This window comes from Cibotium barometz, chromosome 6 (assembly GCF_041138505.1).
Source record: "Cibotium barometz isolate CiBa-2024 chromosome 6, ASM4113850v1, whole genome shotgun sequence".
Lineage (NCBI taxonomy): Eukaryota > Viridiplantae > Streptophyta > Polypodiopsida > Cyatheales > Cibotiaceae > Cibotium > Cibotium barometz.
Genome location: NC_141051.1, coordinates 51,123,158 through 51,137,432, shown reverse-complemented (window position 1 = coordinate 51,137,432; position 14,275 = coordinate 51,123,158). Strand labels below are relative to the sequence as shown.

The 14,275-nt window shown below is 41.9% G+C and overlaps 1 protein-coding gene across 1 annotated transcript; it reads right to left on the bottom strand.

Moving 5' to 3' along the window:
* Positions 1-4,848: 4,848 nt before the first annotated feature.
* Positions 4,849-6,117, bottom strand: LOC147637845 (uncharacterized). Its single transcript, XM_086799061.1, has 2 exons — positions 5,029-6,117; positions 4,849-4,958 (listed from the first exon to the last, which is right to left on the bottom strand). The coding sequence occupies exons 1-2, from the start codon at positions 5,942-5,944 to the stop codon at positions 4,849-4,851; spliced, it is 1,026 nt and encodes a 341-aa protein (XP_086655187.1). The 5' UTR covers positions 5,945-6,117.
* Positions 6,118-14,275: the final 8,158 nt, after the last annotated feature.

Below are 14,275 nucleotides of genomic sequence, written 5' to 3'. Positions count from 1 at the left end.
GTGTGCATTCCTGCAACCCTAATTCCAACAATTGGTATCAGAGCAGGCTTCCTCCTCCCGGGCAGCATCACCGGCACCTGCCGCTTCATCTCCTCCGATTGCGACGAGGTTTCACGAGCGTCTGCAGGTTAGTATATGCCGTGGGAAAGCCCGTAGGGCTTGTTCGTTTCAGAATTTTGATCTGAAGTCATTTCGCCCTCCGTTTTTGCATTCCAAGTACTGCGCAGGCAAAATCGTCCTACTGTGCAGATTTTCTGTCAAGATTAAAATCTGCAGGACAGGTGCCCATTCGTCTGTTTTGGACTGTGCTACATAGCACAGGTCGATTTTATACAGGTTTACCTCTTACAGACAACATTTACATCTAGTAGTACAGTCATTGGCCATGGCTGACAACAATGATGTATTCCGCATGTTGGCTGCTGAGGATAAGTTGGATGGCACCAACTATCCATTGTGGGCATATATGATGCGACATGTATTGGTAGCAAAGGGGTTATGGAACATTGTGCAGGGTATTGATGCACGTCCTATTGTGGCTGGGAATGCTGCAAACACATCAGAAACAGGTACTGTTGATGATGGTGCAGGCACAAGTGCTGTAGCAGCTGTTCGAGAACCACCACTTTCAGCAGAGCAGATTCGTTGGGATGGTAGAGATGCGCAGGCTCATGCCTTGATTGCGCTGTCTGTCAAACGTACCATTATCCCACATATTCGCTCCTGCAGGACTTCTAAGGATGCTTGGGATGTACTTGCCACATTGTATCAGGCAAGAAATGAGGCTCGTGTTGCTTACCTCCGAAAACAGTTGGAGAGTGAGCATATGAACGAAGGTGATTCTATGGATAGCTTTTTGACAAAGATCAAGGATTTCAAAGAGCAGCTCATTTCTGCAGATGAAATCCTGTCAGACAGTTCACTTGTGCAGACTGTTTTGAATGGTCTACCAGATTCTTATCAGGGTTTTGCTTCCACTCTTCGCTTGATGATGAAAGGCAATCCCAATGCCTTATCATTTGAGGAGTTAGTTTCTGTTTTGCTGCAAGAAGACCAGTCAAGGCAAAACAGGAATATTATGCGTGTCGCAGATCAAGCTTTCGTTGCTAGTCAGAGAAGCGGGAAAGGTAAAGCTGGCTTTTCTTCTAGTAAGCAGAAATCTGCAAATGCTGCGCAACCAAAGAAGGAAGACAAAGATGAGAAGAAGGGTGACAAACAGAAGACATTTTGCAAGTACTGTAAGGGAAATGATCATGTCATCAAAGCGTGTCCTAAGCTGGCTGCGAAAGAGGCTAAGAAGAAAGAGGCTGGTATGGCTGTTGCAGATGCCTCTCCTTCTAACAATGAATCTGCTAATGTTGTTCAAGATACAGAATGGGCATTCAATGCGCAGTGCAGTTATGACCCATCTTTGCATGACACATGTATGTCTGCAGTAGATTCAGATGTATGGTACTTTGACAGTGGTGCCACTAAGCATATCACCTCGCAGCGCAGTTTATTCACTTTCCTTGGGTGCGTCTATTTAGCGAGCCAAGAGCAGTGAGCACAGAGCAGTGAGTAGAAATAAAGTCCTTGTGAAAGTGAGCAAGTAGGGGCATGGTATGATGTTAAGCGAGCATGTAATGTTAAAGAGAAGAGTGAAACCATAGTGCAACTCTATAATGAACAGAACAAAGAAGACTAAAAAAGTTTAAAAATGACTATTGCAAATAAAGCATTTTCAAATGAATGGTGCGGATATAAAAAATCACTACAAAACTCATACTACTTGGCTCGCTAAAAAGACGTTGAATTGGTCATTGAGCTACTAATAGAAACAAACTATTGTTTGCAACCACATGGAAACCACAGCGACCAGAGAGCATAGAAATCAAGCCATTAAGATGCACACCAATTTTAATAGCCATACCACTGACACAACAATATAATACTCTTTAGAAACCATAACCATAGGATTTAAAATTTTTATAATCCAAATAAAAATTGTCCAACAATCAGCTACATGCTATTGTAAAAAACATTCAGAAGCATAACATCCATCAAAACATTACTTCCAATAGTCCCAAAAAAATGATTGTCTCAATTAAAAAAAGACTATCTCTAATGGCATTCTGATGTAGACATGTGATCCTCATAACTGCAAGAGACACAAAGAAAAGAAAATAAGCTTTATCAATACAAAATTATTCTCTACTAACATATTTATCTTTTCAACATGCATACCTTTGCTGAGTATGGTTCTAACAGGTGATCATAGATCCGCTCATCCTTGTCTAACATTATGACATTGCGATCCATAAATGCTGCCACTAGCCCAAGAGTTCCAGTGCCAGCAAACAAATCCAAAATCGTGTCCCCAGGACGACTGAAGACGGAGACGATGTATTTGCTAAGCCGCTGACCTCTCTGACAACCGCCCCGCCATGGTCTACCCTTTCTCTTCACCAGATCCTCCGATGGCACTCTTGAAAACGCACACAAACCATTAACCATATGCCATAAAGATCACCGAAAATCATTTTAAATTCTATCTTGATTTGAATGCATACATACATGTCAAAGATAAGATCTTGCCCTACATCAAGATCATCACCTAGTGCCAAATCCCTTAGTTGATCCCCATGCATCACAAAGCTTGTAGCAGGAGATGTTGAGCGAACAAAAACAGCCAATATTAGACAAGTGACCTACAAGCAAAGACACATTGGTTGTTCATGCATTTTCACCTTAAATGGGACAAAGAAGATTTGCACAAATGACAGCCCCAAAGAGAACAACACCAATACCTGGGTAGTAATCATTTGCCCCATCTTCTTCCCAATAGGTGGAGTACACCTCACAACCTGTCTATGATAAATGCCAAACCCAACGCTCTGTGCAACCTGCTCAATGGTCACTCCTTCTTCCATAGTGTAAAGGCATGTAAAGAAGCCTCGATCCGAGAGACAAGAATCAACAACTTTAAAAGTAGAGTCATACATGCCATCCCCAATCTTATTCCAATATGGAACCTTGTTTGCAACACAACCTCCAATGATGATATTTGAGGGGAAGTCTGCAAATATCAACTCCACACAGTAATCGGACCCTCTACTCTTGACATTCCCTACTGTGCAAATAACATTCATGGCATCAAGCACTTGCTTTCCCAATGAGGATGCATCCTCCATGTTCACAAAAGTAGCTGCAAGGTCCTCAATACTGACATTGAAGGCATAAATGGTTCCTATAGACAGGTTTTTGACATTTAACACACATAGTCTCAAGTCAAAACAATCGGATCACGATAGAGATGAGGTAGGAAGCTCACATACCTGGAGCTTGCAATGTCTTGGTTATGATGTCAGTTGGTTGTATCCCGCCTGCACTACTATTGGATGTCTGTTGTTGACTCTGCTCCCTATTTGCTTCCATTGCTCGATTCACCTCCAATGCACGATTCACTATTTCCCTCCCTAAATTCACTGGCAATGACTTACGAAAAGAAGCCGATGCAATCGATGTTGCATGTGATGTGGATGTGGCCTCATTATGATCAATCTGCTGGCTACGAAGCTCCAATATAGACTTATGTTGGCGATACAGATGAAGCTCCTCCTCAGGCACATGGTTTCTTTCAAGGTCCAACCACCACGGGCAGAAACGAGACTCTATGCTTGACATGGCCTGTTCAATGACAAACATGGGTAAACACAACTCACCCTCAATATGAACATGTTTCTCAATCATGGATTCAAAATGACAAATTCATCACTTACTCTTCCAAGCTTCAAATCGACATACATATAAGATTGATTGTCAACACAAAGCCACACACTAGCGAGAGGGGGTAAAATATCCAATTGGTGCTCCTCAATTTCAGAAAGCAACCATCTGCAAGCCAAAGCACAAATGATAAAACAACACACAGAAAGAAGCATGCATGTTTTTTAACAAGGAATATCTGGGTTATGTTGGAGGAAAACCTATAAACGACTCGCCGTGCAGCACTTTGTAGGCCTGGTTGATGGTCAATATCATGGCTAAATTTTATGCCTCCTTCGTGCACTTTGAAAGCCCTTTTGAAGTACTTTCTTCTGCATAGAACAACAAAAGAGGTGAATCGGCTCTCACCTGGCAACCTGACTCGATCGGCATTTTTAATATCATTTTGGATTCTCAAACCCAGCTCCGTGATCTGAAGCCAGTAGGAGTACATGTGCAGCCATTCCCTAACCTTTGTCTTATCATTTGGCATACCCTCAAGTGATCGCACTGCAGCCTGAGAGTTGTCCAATAGCTTGACAATGTGAGCCTTATCTGTGTCTCTGATGCAAGCAGAACCTATCATATTGAGCTTTTCCTCTGTGGCCACATGATTGCTTGACGCGTGCCATGGGAGGGAGAGCACTGCACACCAAAAGGCCTCACCGTTGGAGGGATCAGCAATCCTTGCATATTTTGATGTTTTTCCTCTGTAGAGAACTTCTACCTTTCGAGTCACATTCTCCCTAGCAGACTCGGCAAGTGGTCCATTTGATGCCTCATCAATTTTTTGCTCCATCTCATCCTTGAACAAGAGCCAAGTCATAATCTGGATTGGCAAATGAAGCCAACTAGGCCTTCCTCTGGCAGATGCACTCTGCATCTCTCTCTCAACCCATAGCTTGTCCTCATTGTCCAAATGTGCCATGAGAGTTGTTAGGTCGGACTCTCCCAATCTTCTTAGTTGAAATAGACGATCACCAAATGTGGTTGGCACAAATGCATAATCATGCGTCCTACAAAACAAAGAAGAAATATGTTAATATTCTTGAGTACAAACAACTTACTTGACATAGAAGGAGACTTTGATAACAAATTAACTTACTTGTTCAACCTGGACAATGAAAAAAAAAGCTCACCCACATCCCTCCGCTCGAACACATAAAATTTACAGAGAACACAACAATGCATGGACAAATCCCCTTGAAACCCTGTAATAAAACACAAAATTAGGAAGGACAAAGAAGCATAAGAAACTATAACATCCCAATGAGAACTCACCTGTAGAAATGCAGTCCATCCAAGCATTGTGTCGATTATTACCATCAAGAATATGCACCATTTTTCGGCTCAAGTACGGACCCCACTCGGGGTCAAGTGCAAGAGTTTCCTCAAATTGTTGATTCACAGTCCTCCAATGCTCATCCCAAGATTCCTCCCTCTCTTGTGTCAATGGTGTCTCCTCCCCTTCCAAGTCCATAATTGATACTGTGAAAGCTCCCATGCTCTCAATGTACCCACCTAGTTTTTTGAAGCTTCGAGTAAGAGATTTATCTGTTGAGGGAGAAACCTTTCGGATTGCCTCCGTCTGGATCATCCTACAGAGAGGAACACGTGGAGGTGGAGACCTAAATTTGACTCCTATCCTATCTAAAAAGGCTTGTGGAGTAGATGTCTCTAGAATCTTCCCAAAAATATCAACCTTATTTTTTTTCTGCTTGCTTCCTTCAGTTTGGGTTGTGACAACTGTTTCTTCTTGATCCTCTAGTGGATGTGTGTTCTCTTCCCCCTCTATCTCTCTCCCAGTATCCTCAGTATTCTCACCTTCATCCTCATTATCACCACCTTGAGTATTCTCACCCTCATTTTGATCACCTTTATTTTCCTCAATTGCCCCCACTACATTTTGTCCATCCTCCTCATTTCTTTCATCACTATGTAGATGCTGCCTATCCATATCCACCTCCAGGTTAGTGTCATCTATGATATGTACCGCATGCTCTGTAGTAGTAGGGTTTGAGGAGGCGGCTTGCTCCAAAGTGCTAGAAAAATCAGCTTGCCTCCTTGTGTGTCTCGATGAGCTCTCACCTGGGCCAACCTGCACACTCTTTTTCCGCTTAGCAAGAGGTAACTCATCCATTTTTGCACAACAAGAACCTTTCAAGCAAGATGCTCTAGTGAAATGACTCGAACTCATTTGAAAACCAGATAGCCATGCAAAAATACAAGAACAAATCTTCAAATAGTATTGTACTCGTATTGTATAATTAATTGATTATTTTAACAGCAAATTCAGTAATACGACACAAACTTAAAGAAAAGGTGGCACATTCACTAAAGAGATTAAATTCAGTACTGCAACACAATCATCAAACAAAGGTGGCACATTCACTATCCAACAAAACGGCCAACTCATTATAACGAACAGAATATCTTTGAGATTATCATATGGAGTGCTTTGGCCCAAATTCCAAGGCATTCAAAGCCGTATTGAATATTTTAAAAAAACCTCCATTGGAAAATATTTACGGAGCCCTTTTCAGGTGATCAATTCAAGGCATTTAAATTTATTGGAAAATATATAAAGATTCGGTAGCCCAAATCTGAAGGCATTCAATATTGAGTACTAATAAACTTTAGAAGTGATATTTCGCAATCCAACACTTTTTTAAGGACAAACGTTTTTCTTTTTGTGCTATTGTTCTTTAGATGCACATGTTTGCTGGTCTCCTCTCTCGACTGTGTGAGCCGTTTCTCAACCAAGAAGACATCAAATGTGAGTTTTTTGAGCTTCTTGTATACACAAAGTCTGCATAATATAGACAGTAGTAAGAGAGACAGTCTATGCAATGTGTTTGAGACAGCACCATATAGATAGCATGTTCTTACACTACTCTCTCCAAATTTCTGCCGCCGGGGGGATCCAAGGGGGGCCGGCAGCGCCCCCGAAGCTTGAAACGAACTCAAAATCGTGATGATTTTGTCAATGCTCGGCAACAAAACATCCTATTATTTTGTGCGCTGAGCGCACAAATTAATTCAAGAAAAATAGCAAGAGGTAACGCCGCAAATCTCATACTGTGTGTGGAGTGTGGCAGCAGCAAAACATCCTATTATTTTGTGCGCTGAGCGCACAAATTCGTTCAAGAAAAATAGCAAGAAGTAACGCCGCACATCTCATACTACTGTGTGTGGAGTGTGGCGGCAGCAAAACATCCTATTATTTTGTGCGCTGAGCGCACAAATTCATTCAGGCAAAATAGCACAAATTCATGGATGATGATACCTTTTTGTGCCTCTTTGTTGGGGAGAAAGATTGGAGTGGGGAGAGGGCCCTGCGCATGAGATCAGCGTTTCTTTGCTGGGGAGACGTATGATGCTTCATGATCGCTTCTCTGCGTGTGTGTTCGAGGGAAGATGCTTCTGTGTGGAGGACGACTAAAAGCGTTAAGTAATTGCTTCATAAGAAGTAGCCGACTACTAAAAACCCTAAGTTAGGCACTGGACAAATTTTTTTATCCTAACACTAATGAATTTCAACACTAAAATTTAAGGGTTTGGTCAATATTTTTTCGATTTATTTAAATCTATAGCACAGTTATGGTATGGCATCCAACTGGTAGAGTTTTTGAAATCTAACAGGAGATTATGAAAAAGCGCAAGAACTAACACAAAGCAAATATGTGTGTGTGTATGTGCGTGTGTGTGTGTATACATACACACACGTGTACACACAAACATATATACATATATACATGTACTCTTTTTGATACCCTTCATTATGACTATTTTTGCAATAAATATTTTTATTTGCTTCTACCCATAGTCTTAAAATGAGCCTGGTAAAATTGTATTATGGCTAGTATATGCTATTGATTAGAGCAAGAACATCTAGTATTAAAATATTTTTGGCTAATATTCAATGTAAATTCCTTAATTGTTGTTGTGATTGCATTATGCAGGGAGGCTCGTGTTTTCCTCCATTCTACAATGGGTGCATGCATCCGAGTCCCCTTCTTGAATGGCAAATGTCTTGTGTCAATCAACATGATCCGGGGGAAGCTTGGAACTATTGGTGGGATAAATGTGGAGGCCTTACTTGAAATTGGAGGAGAGTATGAGCCCATTTGTCCTTTACACTTGTATGCAGGGATTGGAGATGAGGCATATTTTATCTTGGAGCATTCATTGTCCTCTGTATATATTGCCAAATCAGAGAATTATTTTGAGACCCCAGAACAAGGCCCCTCAACTATATTTCCTCTCGGTTCTCGAAAGAGTACTCCAATGTAAGTGGCATTAACTTTGACTTTGACATTTTCTGTTTTGCATTGCGCATTGAATTAGAGAGCATTGTGCTTTACAGTGACTTGGACACTGAAGAGATAGAAGAAATCAATGTCCAAGCACATGGATCATTGCAAGAGGAGATAGAGGTCTCTCCTGTGGAAAAGTGCTTTCAACATTTGGAAGAGGAAGATGTTCAGTTTGATACTGCGGTCTCTTGCTTTCAAATAATCCGCATGTTACCTCCTACTGATGTCTTGCACACTTTAATCCATGATTGTGATTACAAAGGCAAGGTAAAAGAGCTTCCCAAGGTGTACCCAGAGTTCAGTACATATGAGCTTGAAGGTGGGAAAGGTATGGAAGGGATGGAGCAAAAATACGAGGGCAACATTTGGACAAAGCCACAAACGCAAACTAGGGCCAATAAAACTTTTGTTCTGAGGAAGAGCTTTTGCGGGGGAACCTTCCAGTGCATGAATGAGCACTGCTCCTTTAGGACACGTATGAATCAACCAAACAAACTCCATTGGAATGGGCAGCTGATAAAATCTCCAAAATATGGGAATTTAGCAATTGGGAGCTTTGGGAACCTTGAGTGTTTTTTCTGCAAGCATGTGCCAATGTGTCTTAAAGAATGTCTTGCCTGTGTCTATTATTTTATGCCAAAAGAATCAATGCATAGCAGACTATTTATTCATTATGGCAAACATACACACATGGTTTCCAAGGGAATGTGCCGAGCATCGATACGAAATATCAAGGCCTTTGTAGCACGTGCAGTGGGCATCGACCACAACGCTGGGCCCAGAAAGGTACAAATGATTGTGGCAAGGGAGGTGGTTCTAAGAGCATTCACTGATGATGACAAGACACAGGGAGAATTCATGACAGAGAGGGAGCTACAGGAGATGTCGCAAGAGTTGCAAAGTTTGATAAATGTCAAAAAGTACGTAGGAAGTGCAATTTAGCAAAGAATAGTATGCAATTATTATCTTTAATACACTAAGTATGCTTTATGAATGCAGGGTGAAGCAGATGGTAATGCAAACACGAAAAACAACACGGCCTCTGGGTGAAGGATATGAAGCCATTCTTAATCTAAAAAGAACATGCCATTTTGAGTTCTTCCATGGTTCTCGATTTCCATTGCAAGCCACCACTACTACTGAGCGTTGCTTTATCTTTAAGATGTCTACTACTGGACCTGGTTCTGGGATTGACATTGTTCGGCGAATGGACAAGGATGGTAATGGGGATCTTAATCAAGCATGGGTCTGCTTTGATCATGTGCATCGAGTGGATACTGGATGGCATACAATGGGAGTACATGTTTATGACCACATGTAAGTTACAAGCGGTAGAGAGCATTGCTTAATTTGTGTCTTTAATATAACTCTGTTTCCATTTGTGGCATGCAGGATTGGTGAACTATTGACAATAGCAACTTGTGAATTTAGAGAAGAGGATGAGGATGCTCAAGTCATGTTTTGGGAAAATATGAATTTGGTAATGGTGGAGCACACAGGGAAGGTAGCAAATTTTTTTGGGTTTATGGCGGATGAGGCTGGCGCTAACTGGAATGCAGTGAGACGTGTCTTCAACGACGGAAAGGAGATGATTGAAAGGGAAAGGTCATGTTTATGGCATTGGGAAGACAACCTTCGTGTCCACACGCAGAGGTACATCTATAGCCCACATCAAGAAAAGCACAGGGAGATGTGTGAGAAGTGGAGGACTGCCCCAAACAAAGAAAGTGCCCTTCAGCAATTTCGCAGGATACGAGCATGGTGGGCAACTGGCAAGGCAGCTGATAGAAACATCCCTAAGCTTCTTAGCTGGTTGAGTTGGTGGCACTATAGGGTTAGTCGATGGGGTCATTTCATTTTAAAGGTAATGTTTGTAAGAGATTATTCATTGTATTATTGTGTGCCTCCTACTTATGTGCACTGCATTGTTTTTAATCAATTGCTACCACTCTCTTGTAGGATGGAGAGCCTATTGTCAATGCTCTTGTCCCAAGGACAAATATGTCAGAGACCAAGCATGCAAGCTGGTTGGCAGGGGAGGGGTATAGGCAAAAGATTAGTCTTTATGATGCTTGTGTGACAGATCTAATCAATGCTTACTTCCAATGTGCCAGACAACTGGCTTTCTTGGAAGGAAAATACACAGGTTGTGGGCCTACATTGGAGCTTTTGGTTGAGAGAGCTCTTTCTCGACAGAAAGCAAGTCCATCCCCAATAGCTACCTCACGAGCAGTGGATGATGCAGTGGCGGGGACCCCTATGTTTTCAAATAGGGTAAAATTCAAGGGCGAGAATAAAACTATTCGAGCCAAAAGGCCACTACATGACTCGACAGAAGAAAACTTTGGCAACTCTAGCCATAGGCCTGAGTTTAACTATGTGACAAGAGAGAGGTTAGAGCCTGCAATAGAGGTCGATGAGCAATGCAAAGTTTTAGAGAGCCTTGAAAGTGATGTGCATGATACAAAGTGGGCCTTGCGGAGGATACCAACAGTGAATCGAGTTGAGTGCAACCACTGGGCATCAGGGAAAAAGTGTAGCTCAAGGTTGCGAGGGGGTGATGTCAATCCTTGTTTTTGGAGTGATTGTCAACTATCCTCCTGGAAAAAGGAGAAGTATTGCTATTTTTGTAATACAGATGTTAGGCACACTTGGAAAATTACAAAGACAATATTACATCCACCAGAGGATGTCCCTTGTGTTTGGCCCATTGCTAAAGGTACCAAGTTACAAGTGAAAGAAGCCTGCAAGCTTATTAGGGCAGGATATGACATTGGTATTCCTCTTGAGTTTTTTCTAGAAAAGGAGCTTGCAAAAGGCACTAGCGAGACAAACAAGGAGGTGAAACAATTTCCATATCGACGAGGAATTTCAAAGGCTGCATTTGGTCAAATCACTGCAGCCTTAGATATGCATGCAGAAGTTGTAGGCAGCCATATACATATAGAAGGGGTAAAGGAAACATTTAGTATTAATCCATTGACCAATGGGAGCCAAGACACATCTCTGATAGAGGTCACTATTCAGAAGAATCCAATGTGTTCATGTGTGGAGTTCAGAGATAGAGTGGCCAAGAAAAGACCATATCTTGCATGCAAGCACATATACTTTGTGTTCTTAATGATTCTTGGACAGGATGTGAACAACAATATGCATATTCATCAAGTTTGTATTTCTGAGAGAATTGTAAAAGACATGCTAACTAAGTCTATTAGAAGTCATCCTCAACAGCTTTAGGAACCTGCAACCCACTTTAGTTGAAATATGTATGGGGGTCATGTCATACCAGCTGAACCGTAGTACTTGTTTTGGAAATGTTTTGGTTATTTTATAAATTTTCCTGTCTATTGTCTTTTGTTTGCTAATGACTCTCCAACATTGTGAATACTATAGATTCAATATCTTTTTAGCGAGCCAAGCAATATGGGTTTAATAGTGATTTTTTGTATCTGCACCATTGGTTCGAAAAAAAAATTATTGCAATGGTCATTTTAGATCATTTCATGTCTTCTTTGTTTGATTGCTACAGAATTGCACTGTGGTTCCACTCTTCTCTTTAACATTTCATGCTCGCTTAACATCATACCATGCCCCTACCTGCTCACTTTCACAAGAACATGAGCTCTACTCATTGCTTTGTGCTCGCTGCTCTTGGCTCGCTTTTTGACCACCCCCACTTTCCTTGAGTCTGCTCCCACAGGGAATACTGTCACTTGTGCCAATAACTCCTCTTATCCCGTTAAAGGAGTTGGACAGATTGTGCTGAATGTTGCAAATTGCAACACCTTTACACTTTTTGATGCATTGTATGTGCCAGGGATCAAAAAGAATCTGCTGTCAGTCTCCGCATTTGCCAAAACAGGTTTGGTTGTAAAATTTGTGGATGACAGATGTACTGTTCATGATCTCTCTTGTGGTGACATCATTGTAGCATCTGGTTCACTATGTCGAGGGCTGTATAAGCTCAATATGGATGGCAAATGTGTAGAGGATTCAGCATGTGCTATTATGGATACGCAGGCTATTTCAAATGCAAAACTGTGGCATGCACGTTTTGGTCATCTGAATTTTGCAAGTTTGCTGCGCCTGCAGAAATCTGAAATGGTGTCTTCTTTGCCTAAGCTTGAGGCACCTGTCAAGCATGTTTGTGAGGGCTGCATATTGGGTAAAATGCAGCGTGCTTCCTTTCCCAAAGATGGATCAGTGAGAGCTGAACGCAGATTGCAGCTTGTTCACAGTGATGTTTGTGGTCCCATGCAAACTCCATCATTTGGAAACTACCTTTACTTCGTGACTTTCATTGATGATTTTACCAGGCATGCATGGGTATATCCTTTGAAGGCAAAGTCCGAAGTGTTTTTGTGCTTCAAACAGTTTTTGGTTATGGCTGAAAATGTGTCAGAAAGTAAGATGGGCACCCTCCGTTCAGATCGAGGGGGAGAGTATATGTCTTCAGAATTTAATGCATTTCTGGCTGAGCGTGGGATAAAACACCAATGTACAGTGCCGTATACACCACAGCAAAATGGTGTGGCTGAGAGAAAAAACAGGTCTCTCATGGAAATGGCAAGATGTATGGTTAAGAGTCAAAGTCTACCACATGGTTTTTGGCTTGAGGCTGTCATGTGTGCCACTTATGTACTAAACAGGTGTCCCACCAAAGCATTACAGGTTGTCACTCCATATGAGGCTTGGCATAGCCGCAAGCCATCTGTTGGCCATTTACGTGTTTTTGGTTGCCTGGCATATGCATTAGTGCCTGTGCAACATCGCAGAAAATTGGATGACAAAGCTGTCAAACGTATTTTTGTTGGATATAGTGCTGAGAGCAAAGGCTATCGTTTGTATCATCCACAGACAAAGCGCATTTTGGTTAGCCGTGATGTTGTATTTGTGGAAGATGCAGTTCAGCCCTTGGTTTCATGTACTAAGGAGACAGATATCAGCTCACGTGATGTCTATGATACATTGTTGCCTCTTTTCAGTGGTGCACAGTCAAGTGCAATACCTCATGAGGCAGTTTTTCAGCCTATGCAGGTTTTAAATGATGGCACAGATCAGCCTATATCTGATGCAGATGTGCATGATGCACTTGAGGATGAGAGACAAGAGATTGAGGGCTCTAGGAACATGCCTAGATGGCTGGTGCAGACTTTGCGTGACAGCAAGTTGGATGCCCCTTTGTCTAGTCGCACTCGTTCTGGCTCTCATGGTGCCTCTTATGCGTCAGATTGTTATGCATTGGCTGTTTCTAGTATGTGCGATGAAAGTGAGCCTGTTTCATTTGATGAGGCACAAAGTTCAGAAAATTGGATGGCTGCTATGCAAGCAGAATACGATGCTATTATGAAGAATAGTACATGGTCTTTATGTGACTTGCCCCCTGGCAAGAAGGCCATTGGCACTAAGTGGGTATACAAATTGAAGCGTAAGCCTGATGGCACAGTGGATCGCCATAAGGCTAGGCTTGTTGCAAAAGGTTATGCTCAAGAGAAGGGCATTGATTTTGATGAGACTTTTGCTCCCACATGTCGTATGACCACTGTTCGTAGCATCTGTGCATTAGCAGCTCATAATGGTTGGAATGTACATCAGCTGGACATAAAGACTGCGTTCTTAAATGGAGATTTGCATGAGGAGGTGTATGTATCGCAACCTCGTGGTTTTGTTCAAAGAGGGCAGGAAAACAAAGTGTGCAGGTTAAAAAAGGCTTTATATGGTTTAAAGCAAGCTCCACGAGCTTGGTATGAAAAAATACATGCATATTTGACTGCACATGGGTTTCAGAATAGTCCAACAGAAAGCACTTTGTATGTTAAACGTGTGGATGGTGTACATCTAATCATTGCTCTCTATGTCGATGACATGCTGCTCACAGGACCAAATGAGAGTCATATTGCTGATTTTAAGGCTGATTTGAATGCCTCTTTTGAGATGTCAGATTTGGGGCATTTGCATCATTATTTGGGGATACAATTTAAGCAGTGTGATGGAGGTATTGCTTTGTGTCAGACAAAGTATATTGAAACATTGTTGCGGAGATTTGGCCTTGAAGACTGCAAGCCTATTGCTACTCCAATGGAGACAGGTTTGAAGTTGAGTCTTCATGATGCTGGAGATCACTTTGATGTCACACTCTATCAGACAGCTGTTGGTTGCCTCATTTATGTATGCATTACGAGGCCAGACATTCAGTTTGCAATCTCACAGGT